We start from the raw sequence: 15,203 nt of genomic DNA, 5'->3' as shown, positions 1-15,203 counted from the left end.
AAGTGGATAATAAGGACTGTTTCTTTAATGGACTGTCTATAACATGGAACCCCTCCATACATTAGGGACTATGCTTATCGATCAGGGATTAGAACTATGATAGTTACTTGGTAGAGGGACAGAAGACAATAAAAGAACAGAGGGGTAGGTTTCTAAAACAGGGATATTGCCATACACAGTAGTGGGTGAAGGAGGGGGACTGGTCTCTAGGTCAGGGGCTGTCTCTCTGTGTACAGTGACATGCTGTGATTGGGTGAGCAGTCTCTTTGCACACAGACAGTTTTGTGTCTCAGTGTAGCACACATAGGCAGTAGACATGTACAAACACACTGGCAGCTGTACATCCCCCCCCCCCCCTCCCTCCTGAGCACTCGTTCATGCTCCCCTCACAGTGATTTATGATTCTTCTAGCAGGCCACCGCGGAGCATTCCAAGCTGGCAGGTTAGGGAGGGGGGAGATAAAGAAAGTAACTGACAAGGAGGCACAGGCTCATCCATCAAACAGACAGGTCTAAAGAACTCCTAAAACTCCTTGGTGTGGGCAGAGGCTGGCAGGTCCCCCCCCCCCCCCTACTACAATAACACTCACTGTGCAGTGTGATCAGGAACATCGCTGGTGTCTGCTGCTCGTGCTGTGAAGAGTCAGACTCAGGTGCCCAGTGGAGACGGAAGTGAAGCAGCATAGACTCCTGTGTGGGATGCCGTGAGTGGGGCCCCCACTGACAGCCCAGATGCACTTGCCAGACGATGGATGAGGACATGCAGCATGGTGGAGAGCACTTGGCGCGGAGGAGGAGGAAGTTAACTCCTCCTCCGCTTTGAGTGCTGAGCAGGGAGTCGCATCCATGACGTCACTGGTTGCTACACGCCGGGCGGCTGTAGCAACCAATATCCAGTAGAATATCAGGTAGAGGCGGAGGTGGGTTGAGTTTCACTGTATTGTCCAGGGATTAATATGGAAGTCGGAATCCGGCCCTGAACCTGGGGGGGATTTTACCATACCTGTCCCCGCCGCATTATTTCCTGGGGGGGATGTGTCCCCCCCATCCCCCCCGGTTCCTACGCCCATGCCCACACGCTTGTTAAATTAGGACCTGTGGCTTTGTTCATACAACTGCTGTGTCCCCATTGCATAACTTTGGCAACCTGCACACTGCTCTGAGTGGCTCCAGCCACATAAATATACCACTGATGCTGTACATGCCAAAGCCCCAATACCTCATTTACACACATAGCTTTATTCACTCAACACAGTTTTATCTTTTAGATTTTACAGAAACTTTGTAAGGCTTATTGTGTTTGTGTCTACTAATAATATTAGTGTATTTGTAGGGAAAATATGATTGTTATTTTTATGGGGCTGTCAGGTAGGATTAGGGATGATTCCGATGTTCGAGTCAAACGTAAGTTCGATTTGATCATCGGGTGTTCGCCAAATCGCCTGTTCGCCGAATAGCGAACAATTTGGTTTGTTTGCGGCAAATTCGAAAGCCGTGGAAAAACCCCCTTTAAAAGTCTATGGGAGAAATCAAAAGTGCTAATCTTAAAGGTTAATATGCAAGTTATTGTCATAAAAAGTGTTTGGGGACCTGGGTCCTGCCCCAGGGGACATGTATCAATGCAATTTTATTTATTTTTTGGCCACTTTTTCAGGAGCAGTGATTTTAATAATGTTTAAAGTGAAACAATAAAAGTATTCCTTTAAATTTCATATCTGGGGGGTGTCTATAGTATGCCTGTAAAGTGGCGCAAATGGGGAAACCCCCGTTGCATCAGAGGGGGCGGGGTCACCCGTGACAGCACGGGGAAACCGCTGAAAACTCCTGTTGCGTCAGAGGGGGCGGGGTCATGGGTGGCCCCGCTAGTTAAGAGCTGTCACAGCAGGTCTCGCATCATTCAGGGGGCATTTCCCATGAAGGCGGAATCAATCGTGGCGGCGTATATCATCAGTCGTGTAAGGATTACATGGCTGGGATATTTTTTCTTTTTTATTAAAAGACTTGTCCCAAGCTCTGTGTGTGTTTTTTTTTCACTTTTTTGGGTGAAATTGTAGGGCTTACCAATTCACATAGGGGTAGGTGGGATCTGGGGTCCCCTTTGTTAAACCCCCCGCTTGCAGACCCCCACAACCACTTGGCAAGGGTTGTGGGGATGAAACCCTTGTCCCCATCAACATGGGGACATCCTCCCCATGTACATGGGGAGTACATGGCACTCCGGAGTGCGGCTGTCCATTTTTCTCTTTCAATAGCCACGAGTAGTTTTAAATGACTTTTTTTCATTTAGAAATTACATTTTGTGCAGGGACAATTCTAAACACGGGAAACATGCACTACTTTACAGGCATACTATACACACCCCCCAGGTACGAAATTTAAAGGAATATTTTACTTTTATTGTTTCACTTTAAGCATTATTAAAATCACTGCTCCCGAAAAAACTGCAGTTTTTAAAACTTTTTTTGCATTGGTACATGTCCCCTGGGGCAGGACCCGGGTCCCCACACATTTTTTATGACAATAACTTGCATATTAACCTTTAAAATGAGCACTTTTGATTTTTCATATTCGTGTCCCATAGACTTTAAAGGTGTTAGCGTGTTTGAACAATTTTTTTGCCTGTTCGCATGTTCGGCTCATCCCTAATTAGCATATACACAAACATAGTAGGCCTACAAGTACTACATAACCACATACTCCAAGCACCTGCAAGACACCACTCCATTCCCCCACCGACACAGAGCATATCAGTCATGGCAGAAATAAGGTACACATTCCCCCCTTTGGACACTGCAGAATTCTAGATATCACAAGCTCTTTAGGGCTAAGACGATCGTGACCATATACATTCAAACCTGCCCGAGCATCCTCTGTGCTGGTAAACATATTTTTCCATAAAAAGGGTGTTCCCCATGTGGGTTATCCAAGAGGAGCAAGTGGGTGGTGAGGTGGACTTCCAGCCCATTAAAATCAGTTTCCTAGCCTGAAACAGCACTTATTGGATTTCAGGAACACAGGATCCTGGGAGAGCCTACCAAAATGTTGCAGCTGGGCAGCAACATTTGGGGACCGCCAATAGAATGTTGTAGCTGCTCCAGCTTAATCCTAGGGGGCCTAACATTCCACAGCAGCTGCGGAGAAAAGGGTGTTTACCACTCTGAAATTTTTAAGGTGTATTACTACTGGCGAGTTGTGTAGAAAGTATAGCAACTGGGGCATCAGAATCATTTTAATTAAGTTGGCCTTGCCTGCCAGTGACATTTTAAGGTTATTCCAGGTAATAAACTTATCCCGAAAATGAGACAACAAGGGGTACACATTCAGGGAGCAATAATCGGTGATCTTGGGCGAGATTTGTACACCCAGCTATTTGAAGCTGGTAACCACCGGTATGGGACAAGAGGCCGGGAGGACTACCTCCCAGTCTTCGTCCAGCATCATCAGGGCTGATTTAGACCAATTTATGGTCAGGTCAGAAAAGTGACCAAACTGCGTTATTATGGACATAACTCTGGGTAGTGAGTGGTTGGGATCTCCCAAAAAGAGTAACATGTCATCTGCATACAACATCATTTTTTCATGCAGAGCTCCATACCTGAACCCACAAATCTTGGTGCTAGACCTCACCAGGGCCGCAAGGCGCTCTATAGCAATTGTGAAGAGCAGAGGGGACAGCGGACATCCCTGCCGCTTTCCCCTGCCCAGAGCAAAAGCAGGTGACATTTTATCCTCCACCCTAATGGTCGCCTGTTGGGAAGCATAGAGTAACTTAACCCATGCAACAAATTGGTTCCCAAAAGCCAAACTTGACTAGCACCTTCCACAGGTACCGCCTTGTTGGCATCAAGGGATAAGAGAGTCCTGTGACCACCATTATCCGCTTGGCTTTGCATGTTCATATATAGTCTCCTTAGGTTAGTAGCCGTGGACTTTTGTGGCATAAAGCCAGTCTGATCCTGGTGAATGATGGAGGATACTATCCCGTTGACCCAAAGCGCCAAGACCTTGGCAAAGATTTTTACATCGCTCTGAAGCAGGGTCAATCGGATCCTTCCTCGTCTTTAATAATAGCATCACATTTGCTCTGGTCATAGAGTCAGGGAGGGTACCTTCCTCCAGAGAGGCATTAAAAGCCTTCAACAGTTCTGGCAGTAACTGTTCACCATATTGAGTGAACACCTCCATAGGGAGGCCATCCTCTCCAGGTGCCTTACATGTGGGTAAAGAGCAGGCCACCACCCGCAATTACTCAAAGTAATCGGGGCATCGAGTTGTTGCTTCGCCTCAGGAGATAGTGAGGGTAAATCAATAGTGGCCATATAAGTAGCCAGGTCCTCATCTGAGTAAACCTCCCTCGACCCATAAAGGTCAACATAGAAGGAAGCCAGCTCAGATATGATGGCGTCAGGATAATTAACCACTTTGCCATTAGAGGCTTGAATGATGCCAATGGCCAGTGACTGTTGTCGGGATCATGCAAAATTGGCAAGCAGGCGGACCGTCTTTTCCCCCTCCTCATAAAACGCCAATTTCGTAAAGTAGTCAAGGGAATCCTGGGCTGATGTATTTAACCCTACTTAGATTAACTAAATTTTCTTCCACTTAAGCAGGCCATACACAGTGCAATTTTTTTTCCTGCAACCAGAGGTAGCAGGAAATAAATTAGCATAATGCCCTGGTTATCACAAACAGTGCTGACAGGGTAATCAGCAGTTGACTCCACCAGTAGAAGACAATGATTAGCACTAGTGGCTATAGCAGTAGCTAGCGATAATCTCAAGAGAATCTGGCAGGCTGGTTGTACCCAAGTTGATCGATCAACTTGGTACATCCAACCTGCCCATTAACAGTTCAAATCAAATATTATTTCTGCTTGTCAGGACCTGGGCTTGAACCTGGGACCTCTTCTGTGTCCAGCATTGACTCTTCCCAATGAGCTATCTGGGATGCAGGACAGCTCCCTGCCTGATCTATTGAACAATCCTATCTGATCCATTGGACAACCCTGCCTTGTGTCTTGATTGCTGTTGAAGCTTGAACTCCTTGCTCTTCCCATGAACTTCCTATTAAAGCCTTGTCTCAGCACTACCTCTTTGCCAGGTTATTGTGCCTTCACAGCCAGTGCCTTGATTATGACTTCCCTGCTGCCATCTGTATTTTGCTATCACTCATGATTGACCCTTGGCTTGTTCCTTGAATACTCTACTGTCTGATCCCAAACTGCAACTACAGTACTCGTTACTGACCTTTTGACTTGTTTACTGATAACGCTGCTGTTTAACCCTTATCTGCTCATTTGCTACTGGACCCCGGCTTTCTCACACCCTGGTGGGGCAAACCTGAGGACCGCGACCAGGTACTAGCATGCAGCTAAATCCATCTCCACCATCATGAGCTCTGGTAAACACCGGATAGCACTTAGACTCTGCACCTCAGGTGAGCCTGTGTCATCTGCCACAGTGACTGCCTGTATACCTATCCTGCTGGTCGGTGGTAGTCCTTCAACTGGTATAGCTACTGGTCTTCAAGTCCAACGCCTGATCGTGACACTGCTGATATGTGATGTAGTTTTATACTCTGTACTTCTCTTTCTGTAATAACTCTTTAATATCTATAATGAGGCATGAATATATGCCTACTACTGTACACTTTTGTTTCTGTTACTGTTTGGTATTTTAAGAAACAATAAAGACTTACTGAAAGATAATTGTCGCCAGTTCGCATATTAGGAATCTGGCAGTAATTAAGGTCAAAACTAGGCTGGCATACAGAGAGACACCAGTGCTTTGAGTGGGGTATGTATGTGCTAGAAAACTGTTTTGAATGTGACAGCTACCTGCACAGGGATCATGGGTTTCTAGGACATTGGTGTGTTCTAGCAACCATTTACTCATTCTTGACCCCATTCAGCAGGACATACCGCAGTCAACAACTGAATGTAAAACAAGAGGAAGCAATCCTGGCTGATGGTATTACCCAAATATGGCAATGTTCATTTTTGGGCAATGGCAGTAATCTTCTGCTCAGCAGCTAAATGATCTGAGGATAAGTGATTGATAGTTATGACACTTTAACTACTTAGCCAACAGTGTCCTAGCAACCAGTGACAAAGGAGCACACTGAGAGTGGGTGGAGCCTTATGTTCACATCAGGTCTACCTGTCTTGTATTTGACAGCAGATAACTATGGGTGGATTCCATAGTTGCTTTTTAGTCCAATAGTGGCTATAGAATGTGACCACTGTCTTCTGCTGTCAATGGGAGACAGACCTAATGGAGAACTAGTCTCAGAATTCCCAATCAGGCTCTGCTCACTCTCAGGTACTTTGCCTGTCTGTAAGATGGGCAGAGTATCTGGGGGAGTAAAGTTAGTAACACAGAGTCTATGATTTTGTCAGTCTCAAGGTTCGTAAGGTGAACTGAGGACAACATTTATTTTATGAATATTCCAGCCTTAGTGCCAGCCTCCTATCCTCATACACCTGTTAATGACAAATCACCTCCTGTGACCAATTTATGTACCTGTTGATTAATCTGTCTAAAGTAAAAAAAATTGATTTTATTATCTACTTAAAAACAAAAATGGTCCAAACCCCATACATGTACTGTATTTATTCTCATCACACTTCCCCCTGGTTAACTCATGGAGTATGGGGGACTGCAGCAATGACCTAGTTTAACCCCTCCAGTGTAAACAAGGCATCTCCCTGTTCTGCCTTGTGACAAGACACTGATCTACTGCTCCTTGTCACCGTGAGCAGTTATCAGTGTCATGTCACTAGTAGCCAAGCCCCCACACAGTTAGAATCACTCCCTAGGACATACTTAACGACTTCCTTGCCCCTTAGTGGTTAACCCCTTACCTGCCAGTGTCATTTACACAGTAATCAGTGCATTTGTATAGCGCTAATCGCTGTATAAATGACAATGGTCCCAACATAGTGTAAAAAGTGTCCGATGTGTCTGCCATAATGTTGCAGTCATGATAAAAATCGCTCATCAACGCCGTTATTAGTAAAAAAAAATAATGATAAAAATGCCATAAAACTATCCCCTATTTTGTAGACACTGAGGGCCAGATTCAGAAAGAATTACGTTGCGCAGCGGCGGCGTAACGTATCCCATTTACGTTACACCACCGCAGGTTTACAGCATAAGTGCCTGATTCACAAAGTACTTACCTGTAAACTTGCGGCGGTGTAACGTAAATCCGCTCGGCGCAAGTCCGCCTAATTCAAATGGGGCGGGCACCATTTGAATTAGGCGCGTTCCCGCGCCGAGCGTACTGCGCATGCTTCGTCCGTCAAATTACCCGACGTGCATTGCGCTAAATGACGTCGCAAGGACGTCATTGGTTTGACGTTAACGTAAATGGCGTCCAGCGCCATTCACGGACGACTTACGCAAACGACGTGAAATTTAAAATTTTGATGCGGGAACGACGGCCATACTTAACATTGCTTAGACCACCTTGGAGGCAGCCTTAACTTTACGACGTGTATCGCTACGGAAACAATGTAAATTTAGATCTACGGGCATCGCGGACATTCGTGAATCGCCGTAACTAGTCATTTTCATATTCTATGCGGACCGCAATGGCCTCGCCACCTAGCGGCCGGCCTAGAATTGCAGCCTAATATCCGACGGTATAACACAAGTTACACCTGTCGGATCTTAGGGCTATCTATGCGTAACTGATTCTATAAATCAGTCGCATAGATACGACAATCGTATCTCAGAGATACAACGGCGTATCAGTAGATACGCCGTCGTATCTCTTCTCTGAATCTGGCCCTATAATTTTTGTGCAAACCAATCAATATACGCTTATTGCGATTTTTTTTCACCAAAAATATGTAGAAGAATACATATCGACCTAAACTGAGAAAGAATTTTTTTTTATATATATATTTTTTTGGGGATATTTATTATAGCAAAAAGTAAAAAATATAGATTTTTTTTTTCAAACTGACGCTCTTTTTTTGTTTATAGCGCAAAAAATAAAAACCACATAGGTGATCAAATACCACCAAAAGAAAGCTCCATTTGTGGGAAAAAAAGGACGTCAATTTTGTTTAGGAGCCACGTGGCACAACTGTGCAATTGTCAGTTAAAGCGACGCAGTGCCAAATCACAAAAAGTGGCCCGGTCATTTGGCAGCCAAATCACAAATCATCTGGGGCTGAAGTGGTTAAAAATCCAAAGATTTTTTAAAGCTATCACATCACATTAAGCTTACGTGATATACTTCAGAGTATCTCAGGACCCCTTATCAGGAATGTGATATCCACTAGTGATGAGCTGCACATGCCTGGGTTTGGCTTGAGGCAGGAACATTACTAAAGTTCAGGTGTCAAATCTGAACTCAGTTGAATTCAATGGGAGACAAATGTTAAAAAAAAACAATGATGGCCATTATAAAGGCTAATAGGAAAGGGACTGTTGAAAAAAATGGCATGGGGAGCTGGGTCCTGTCCTGGGGGACATGCACCAAAGTAAACATAAATAAATAAATAGAACATTGATTTTAATAATTCTTAAAGTGAAACATAAAAACACAAAACCCCATTAAATGACATGCCTGCATTGCCTGGGGATGTCCTGACCCTGCCTGTGAAGTAACACATCTATGTAATGTATAAACCCACTGCAGAAAAAACTTTTACATCTACATAGAAAAAAAGTGTGTTAAAATTCCTGGTAAAATGACAGCTCCTAGTTGCTTCAAGAATCTAGTATAGATGTTAATGGGACACCTTACAACAAAAAAGGTGTGGAGGGATTCCTCCATAATTCATAATAGGCCCTTCGGGTCACTTATGCATTTTAACGGGGTATGGTGCTTCTATTTACCTTCATGTTACATCGACAATAAAGTGGAAGGAACAGGATTAGGGGAACATCATTGTCCAAAGATGACAATGGCCATATTTGGGCAATGTTATTGCCCAAATATGGCCATACGGCCTTTTTAACCAATGATATCACTGCATATCTTACTGCATAAGGATGCAGTGGGTGCAGGCTCCTGATTATTCATCTGTAATTATGACAAGCTGTCATGATTGCCTAAACTATTCATATTGTCATGCAATATTCATATTGTCTTGCTTGCCTGAATGTTCACAAACACTCATCCATAATAGCCACATGCTTGGTGTGCTGGTAACATATTCTTCCGTATATCAAGGTAATTGTCACACTACCCAATAAGTGTTTTTAATACTGCAAATGTATGTTGTTCCACCCCTTTATTGACCTTTTCTTGAGAGATGTAGAGAACTATTGTTATTTGTGCTGTTTATTTGACATAGAATGCTATTTTAATCCATATCTTAATTCTAATTTTAGTTACGGACGAGTTTATGCTACCGACCCCTACCACCACACACTTGCTCCAACAGCCACCTACGGCGTTGGTGCCATGGTAAGTCTTCTGTTTATGTTTTACTATATTTTACTACTAAATATTTTAAATTTAGTATAAAATTTTAGAGACAATCTGTATTTTAAAAATGTTAGGTGTAGTTCAGATTTGAACAGCTATAAGTGATGACATTTTATTATAGGTAGAATTATTCTTTATTGCCAAGCATTAAAAAATGTCTGTATGTTCTAATAAACACACCCAATGTAAAGATAATTTTTTAACGTATGCAAGACAAATATAAAAGTAGCTTACTGCTTTGATGATGATGTTGTAGTTTTTATTTTATTCTATATATTGCTATGCATTTGACATTTAGTTGTGGGTGAGGAAATTTTAATACTTTATACATTTAATTGTTTTAAAAGGAACCTCAAAAACAAATCCATTAAATTGCTTTGTTTCAGAATGCTTTTGCACCCTTCACTGATGCCAAGACTAGGAGCCATGCTGATGATGTCGGTCTCGTTCTTTCTTCATTACAGGCTAGTATATACCGAGGGGGATACAGCCGTTTTGCTCCATACTAAATGACAAAACCATAAAACTCTTCCAGTGTGGGGGAAAAAAGAAGCTTTCCGAGGCCTGGGTATTGCAATACATGCAGTAGTGCATCATTTTAGCAACTCTAAATAACTAAACAAAACTCAAAAAGAGAAACATTACATTTTTTATCTTATACCTCAGATATTTTGTTCTGTGTATTTTAATATTGTGGGTCTTTAATTTATGAAGGTTCTGTAGTTGATTGTTGGCTGTAGATTTTTTTGTGGTTGACCTAGAGATCTACTACTGTAGATATGAATAAAAATATTTTAAGGCCACAATCAAGGGTGTAAACCAATTATATATGCGGAATATTAAGCTACTGGAATTATCACATTTTGCAAGCGTGTAAGTGACTATAGTAGTCATATCTTTAATTACATGTAACTCAGTTTATTAGGGAGGGCTAAAATGCTGATACATCAAAGCAAAAAGGTTGCCACTGCACTAAAACTCATTCAGTGACTGTCCTAAATTATTTATTTATTGTCCAGAGCCAAAGGTTGTGTTAAATTTGTGATTCTGATTCTTTGTATATACAACCTGATGAAATACTATTGTAGCGTACCCCTTTTTAAGTATTCCATCAGATAGTATTCAGCTATTACAATCACAATCTTCATGTATAAAAGTTTAAAAAAAGAAAAGCAAAAACATTTTAAATGTATGAAAATACAAAAAAAATAAAAAGAACAAAAAAAAAATGAAAAAAAGCTAGGTAGGTCATTTACATTCTTTTTATATTTCTTCCAATATATTAAATTATTGATATCATTGCTGATTTTTATAACGTGGGAGGGGGAATGTTATTAAAAAGATTAAAAAAGCACTGTTTCTACTTTTTCTTTTTTTTGAAAGTTGTAAAAGGAAAGTAATTAAAAAAAAATCAATTGTTTGTACCAGTAAAAATTTACATCTGTGCAGTGGAGTTGTTAAGTTCTAAAAAGTAAAAAAAAAAATATGCAGCCTATAATGCTTTAGTTTTAGCCTAGTAGAACATCTAATAGAGAAAAGTATCATTTTTATGGAATTACATATTAAATATATTGAGATTTATATAAACATTTTACAAGTATTGCAATCATTAAGTAGAGATAATCAAGGTATTTTCAACTGCTTGGTATTTTTTTGAAAACATTATATTGTGTAAGCAATCTGCAATTTTTCAGTTTGACAGAGTTCTTCTACTCCTGTTTACGTTTTAATTAGGAGAGAGACTTGAATTACTGTATGTCAGTTAATTACAAAAGAATTGACAAACAGGAGACAATGTTTATTATTGCTAATGCTAAGCAGTCCTGTTAGGATCCATGTTTTCTAGACTATATGGATTATATCTCTGTATAGTGAAATTATATAGCTAATAAACCACCATCTTCCATAATCCATTTTTCACACTGGGAAACAATTTATGTGTTTATCTTAAATGTATCTTATTTTTTTTAAGTTATTGGTAGTTTACTGTAAAAAAATCTTTAGTGCAAATATGTATAATAGGACATTTTACCAAAATGTTAATTCAGTATATATTAGACCATTCTTTAATTTAATTGCAGAATTATTAAACTTTTATTTTATTGTTTTGTGTATTGGGAAACACTGTCCATTTTTCAGATTTGTAAAATCAGTCATCACATAAAACACTCATTTGTGGTCAAGATGCATGTATATCTTGTGATTTATGAAGAGAATTCCATAAAGCAAAATAAAATTATATGTTTACAGTCAATGGTATTCCATAATAAAATAAAAATAAATAAAAAGAGCAAACAACACCCGTGATAACTTGCTGTCATATATGATGAATGTTATCCTGTATTTTTATAATTAATAAGTGGCCTAATACTAGCAATCACCAAATTCTTATATATATCAAGAATGGATATTTTGAGCCAAACATATTAACAAACAAAATATTCTGTTTGAATATTTCACAAGAGACCATTGTATGATACTTAGGAAACCAACATATCAGTAATGTATTAACCAATATGCAAATTAATATCCCACTTTATTGATATGATTGGTTGTTATTAAGTATGATATATGCAAAACAAGTTTGTTTTTCTAAACAGGAACCAAACCAGTGGTACAACACATAGAGGACACATGTCTACTTCTTTACTTTTGCAAACATAAATCTTGAATGTTGGACAAATCTTGAGAAACATAAATCTAAAAACATGTTTGAGGAAAAATGTACTGCTAAGTCTAAAAAACACCTACACAGAGCAGAGATGGTTCAATAAATTACGAGTAGCTGGTATGTGTGTTAAAGATAAGGATACAATTCCTTTTGTCAAGATACTGAAAAATTGCAGTTTGTCTGTGCATTTGTGTAGATTCTTTACATGGTGTCCTGTTTATGAACTAACCAGAGCAATGGTGGTCATGAAAGGGTTTGTTCTTGTATTTGTACAAATTAATAAAAAAAATAACAAAAATATATTGAGATGGGAGGTAAGGACTAAACCTGGGTATGAAGCCCTTTACATTTTTTAATTGCAAATAATATCTTCATATGTACTGTGCCGGTCCAGAGAGACCATCACTGTCTTCAATTTTTAACTCACTGCTGTGACTCTACCAACTTGCTATAAACTGCTTCAGATACAAGTGTTTGTGACCAGATTTTCTCTTTGTCATCATATGTGCATGCAAGTATGATCAGTTGAACATACATCAATAAAGATCCACAAAACATGAGATGTTTTCAGTACTGTTTCTAAGTATAGAGAGTATCTTATACTGTATGTTAAAAAATATAAAAAAAAAAAGGTACAAACAGATAAGATATAACTTACTGTACTGTGTGTCTTATTTTCAGTAAAAAAGGGATATTCCCTTCAGTATATTTAAACTATATGCAAATCCAATTTAAAATGTACTGTAACACTGGGGAAAAAGAAAGACAATATTTTTTTAATTGATCGGCATCACCTCTTAAATCAACAGTGGGGGTTTGCATCGTTTTTTAAGACATCTCATACAGATAGTGATTTTAATCAAATTTATTTAACACATGTGATGTGACTGAGTGGTATATTTATTCTCAATAAGAAAGGCAGATAAATTATATAATGATATTAGTTGGGAGAAAAAAAAGGTATCCATGTGTCCCTGACTGAATCTTCCATTTATTATAAAATAATTAAATGTGTTTGTCTGAAATAGCTTTATTTGTGTTTTTTTTTTTAATAATATATATTTGGAATGTTTTCATGTATGTAAATATTCACTGAAAATATAAAATATGAAATAAATTATAAAATGCCATGTGTGGATTATAGTGACTTCAAAAACAAATTATCAAAAAATCTGCAAACTCAGAAAATGCATATATCTGTCTTTAGAAATGAGTGTTTATATCACTACAGTGGTTTGTAATATGAAAAAATAAAAGCTTAGTCTTAAAATGTACAAATCATTTTCTGGGTGTTTCTTTACTGTGTCAACTACTGTATACAATATGAAACAAAATAAAGGAAAACAAAGGTTTTAGAATGCCCTCCACTAGATACTAGTATCCTCATTTTTGTTCTACACACTGTGATATATAATTTTTCAAATTCTTTAAACTTTAGATCGAATTGAGAAAACCTAGAACATTAGTCAGGTTTTAAATGGTGATGAGCAAACAGGGACAAGTTAATTCAGCGCACATGTGGTGAATCTGGTGAAAAGATTGCCAACAATGAACATACTCTATTGGTGCTGAATCTTGTATTTTTCACCCTTTTCATGGCTAATTTGCAATCTTTAAGCATTGGTAGCTAAACACTGCTATAGAGGAATGATGCTGAAATTTCTTAAAAAATTATGTTTAGCAGAGAAAGCATTTTGAATGCAGTTTAAATACACAAATTCTTCAACTAGCATGCTTTGGGGATAACTGAAACCTGCATGTGAAGATGAGGAGCAGTATCAAATAATACTCTCAAAGTGGCTTTGTTTACTAACAGCAGCTAGGTAATAGCTTCCACCTAACCACTTCAGCCCGGAAGAATTTACTCCCTTCATGACCAGAGCACTTTTTGTGATTTGGCACTGCGTTGCTTTAACTGACAATTGTGCGGTCGAGCGACATTGCACCCAAACAAAATTAATGACAGACCACTTGTATGTAAGCAATTAGAGACTCTATGAATTGGTGACAGTAGCAGTACCACTGATAAATGAGAGATTCCTGATGGCTTCTGTTTGTAAAAATATGTAGGCATCAAGGGTGATGTAATTCACAAACTATAGTTACATAGCTACATAGTTTTCAAGGTTTAAAAAAGACACAGATACAGCAATTCAACCTGTGTTTTTTTTTTCTTTCTAACAATTCCCATAGCCTTTGTAAATTCTACTTTCTAAGGAAGACATCTAAAGGGTTTTGAAGGTTACAATACTTTTAGCTAGTACCCATTTTGATGGAGGGAATTCCATATTTCACTGCTCTACAGTAAAGATCCCTTTTCTTAATATAATGTTATACCACCTGTCTTCTAACCTCAAATCATGGCCATGTGTCCTCTTCAGAGACCTTAGAGTAAACAGTATATCACAATTTATGGTGTCCTTTTTGATATATTTTTACAATGTAATAAAGTAATCAATGTAATCTCCTATAGGCAACTCTACTCTAGCATGAATAATAATAATCTATGTACCAGTAATCAAATCTCTTAGTTGAGGTCCCCCGTCCCCTTAATCATTTTGTTTTTGTTTGCTGAACATTTTCCAATACAAAAATGTCTGTCCTGAGGATTGGTAATCAAAACTTCTATGTGAGAAGTGATCTCAAAGCGAGTGTGAAAGAGGATCTAGTTGATGGAGAGTGTGATGAATCTGAAGCATTATTGGTGGAACTGTACAAGAGTGTAAGTACTACAAAGGTTGTCATTGGAGTTTGTTATAGACCTCCCAGTGTTAATGAGGAGGTGGAGACTCAGCTCCTTGCACAGATAGAAAGGGCTGCAAGGGCTGGGGCAGTGATAATAATGGGAGATTTTAACTACCCGTAAATTGACTGGAGTAATGGCACTGCCAGAACAGTTTAAGGGCAAAACATTTAAAAATAAGACAATTTTATGGTCTAGTTTATTGAGGCCCCAACTAGGAATGATGCTCTGCTGGACCCAGTAATCTTAAACCATGGCAAGCTTATTATTAATATTCATATAAAATACCATCTGGGTAGCAGTGACCATAACATGATTTCATTTAATGTCAGGTGTAAGCAAC

At 39.2% G+C, this 15,203-nt stretch overlaps 1 protein-coding gene across 5 annotated transcripts in view; it reads left to right on the top strand.

Moving 5' to 3' along the window:
* RBFOX1 (RNA binding fox-1 homolog 1) overlaps positions 1–13,391 on the top strand; it is a 1,331,074-nt gene extending 1,317,683 nt beyond the window's left edge. For all 5 annotated transcript variants that reach the window (XM_040356987.1, XM_040356988.1, XM_040356986.1 and 2 more), the window contains 2 exons: positions 9,350–9,425; positions 9,833–13,391. In XM_040356987.1, coding sequence (XP_040212921.1) covers positions 9,350–9,425; position 9,833 — 77 coding nt within the window. In that variant the 3' untranslated portion in view covers positions 9,834–13,391. The remainder of the gene's footprint in view (positions 1–9,349; positions 9,426–9,832) is intronic.
* The last annotated feature ends 1,812 nt before the right edge of the window (positions 13,392–15,203 follow it).

This window comes from Rana temporaria, chromosome 6, assembly GCF_905171775.1.
Source record: "Rana temporaria chromosome 6, aRanTem1.1, whole genome shotgun sequence".
Classification (NCBI taxonomy): domain Eukaryota; kingdom Metazoa; phylum Chordata; class Amphibia; order Anura; family Ranidae; genus Rana; species Rana temporaria.
This window is presented reverse-complemented; position numbering and strand designations above follow the sequence as displayed.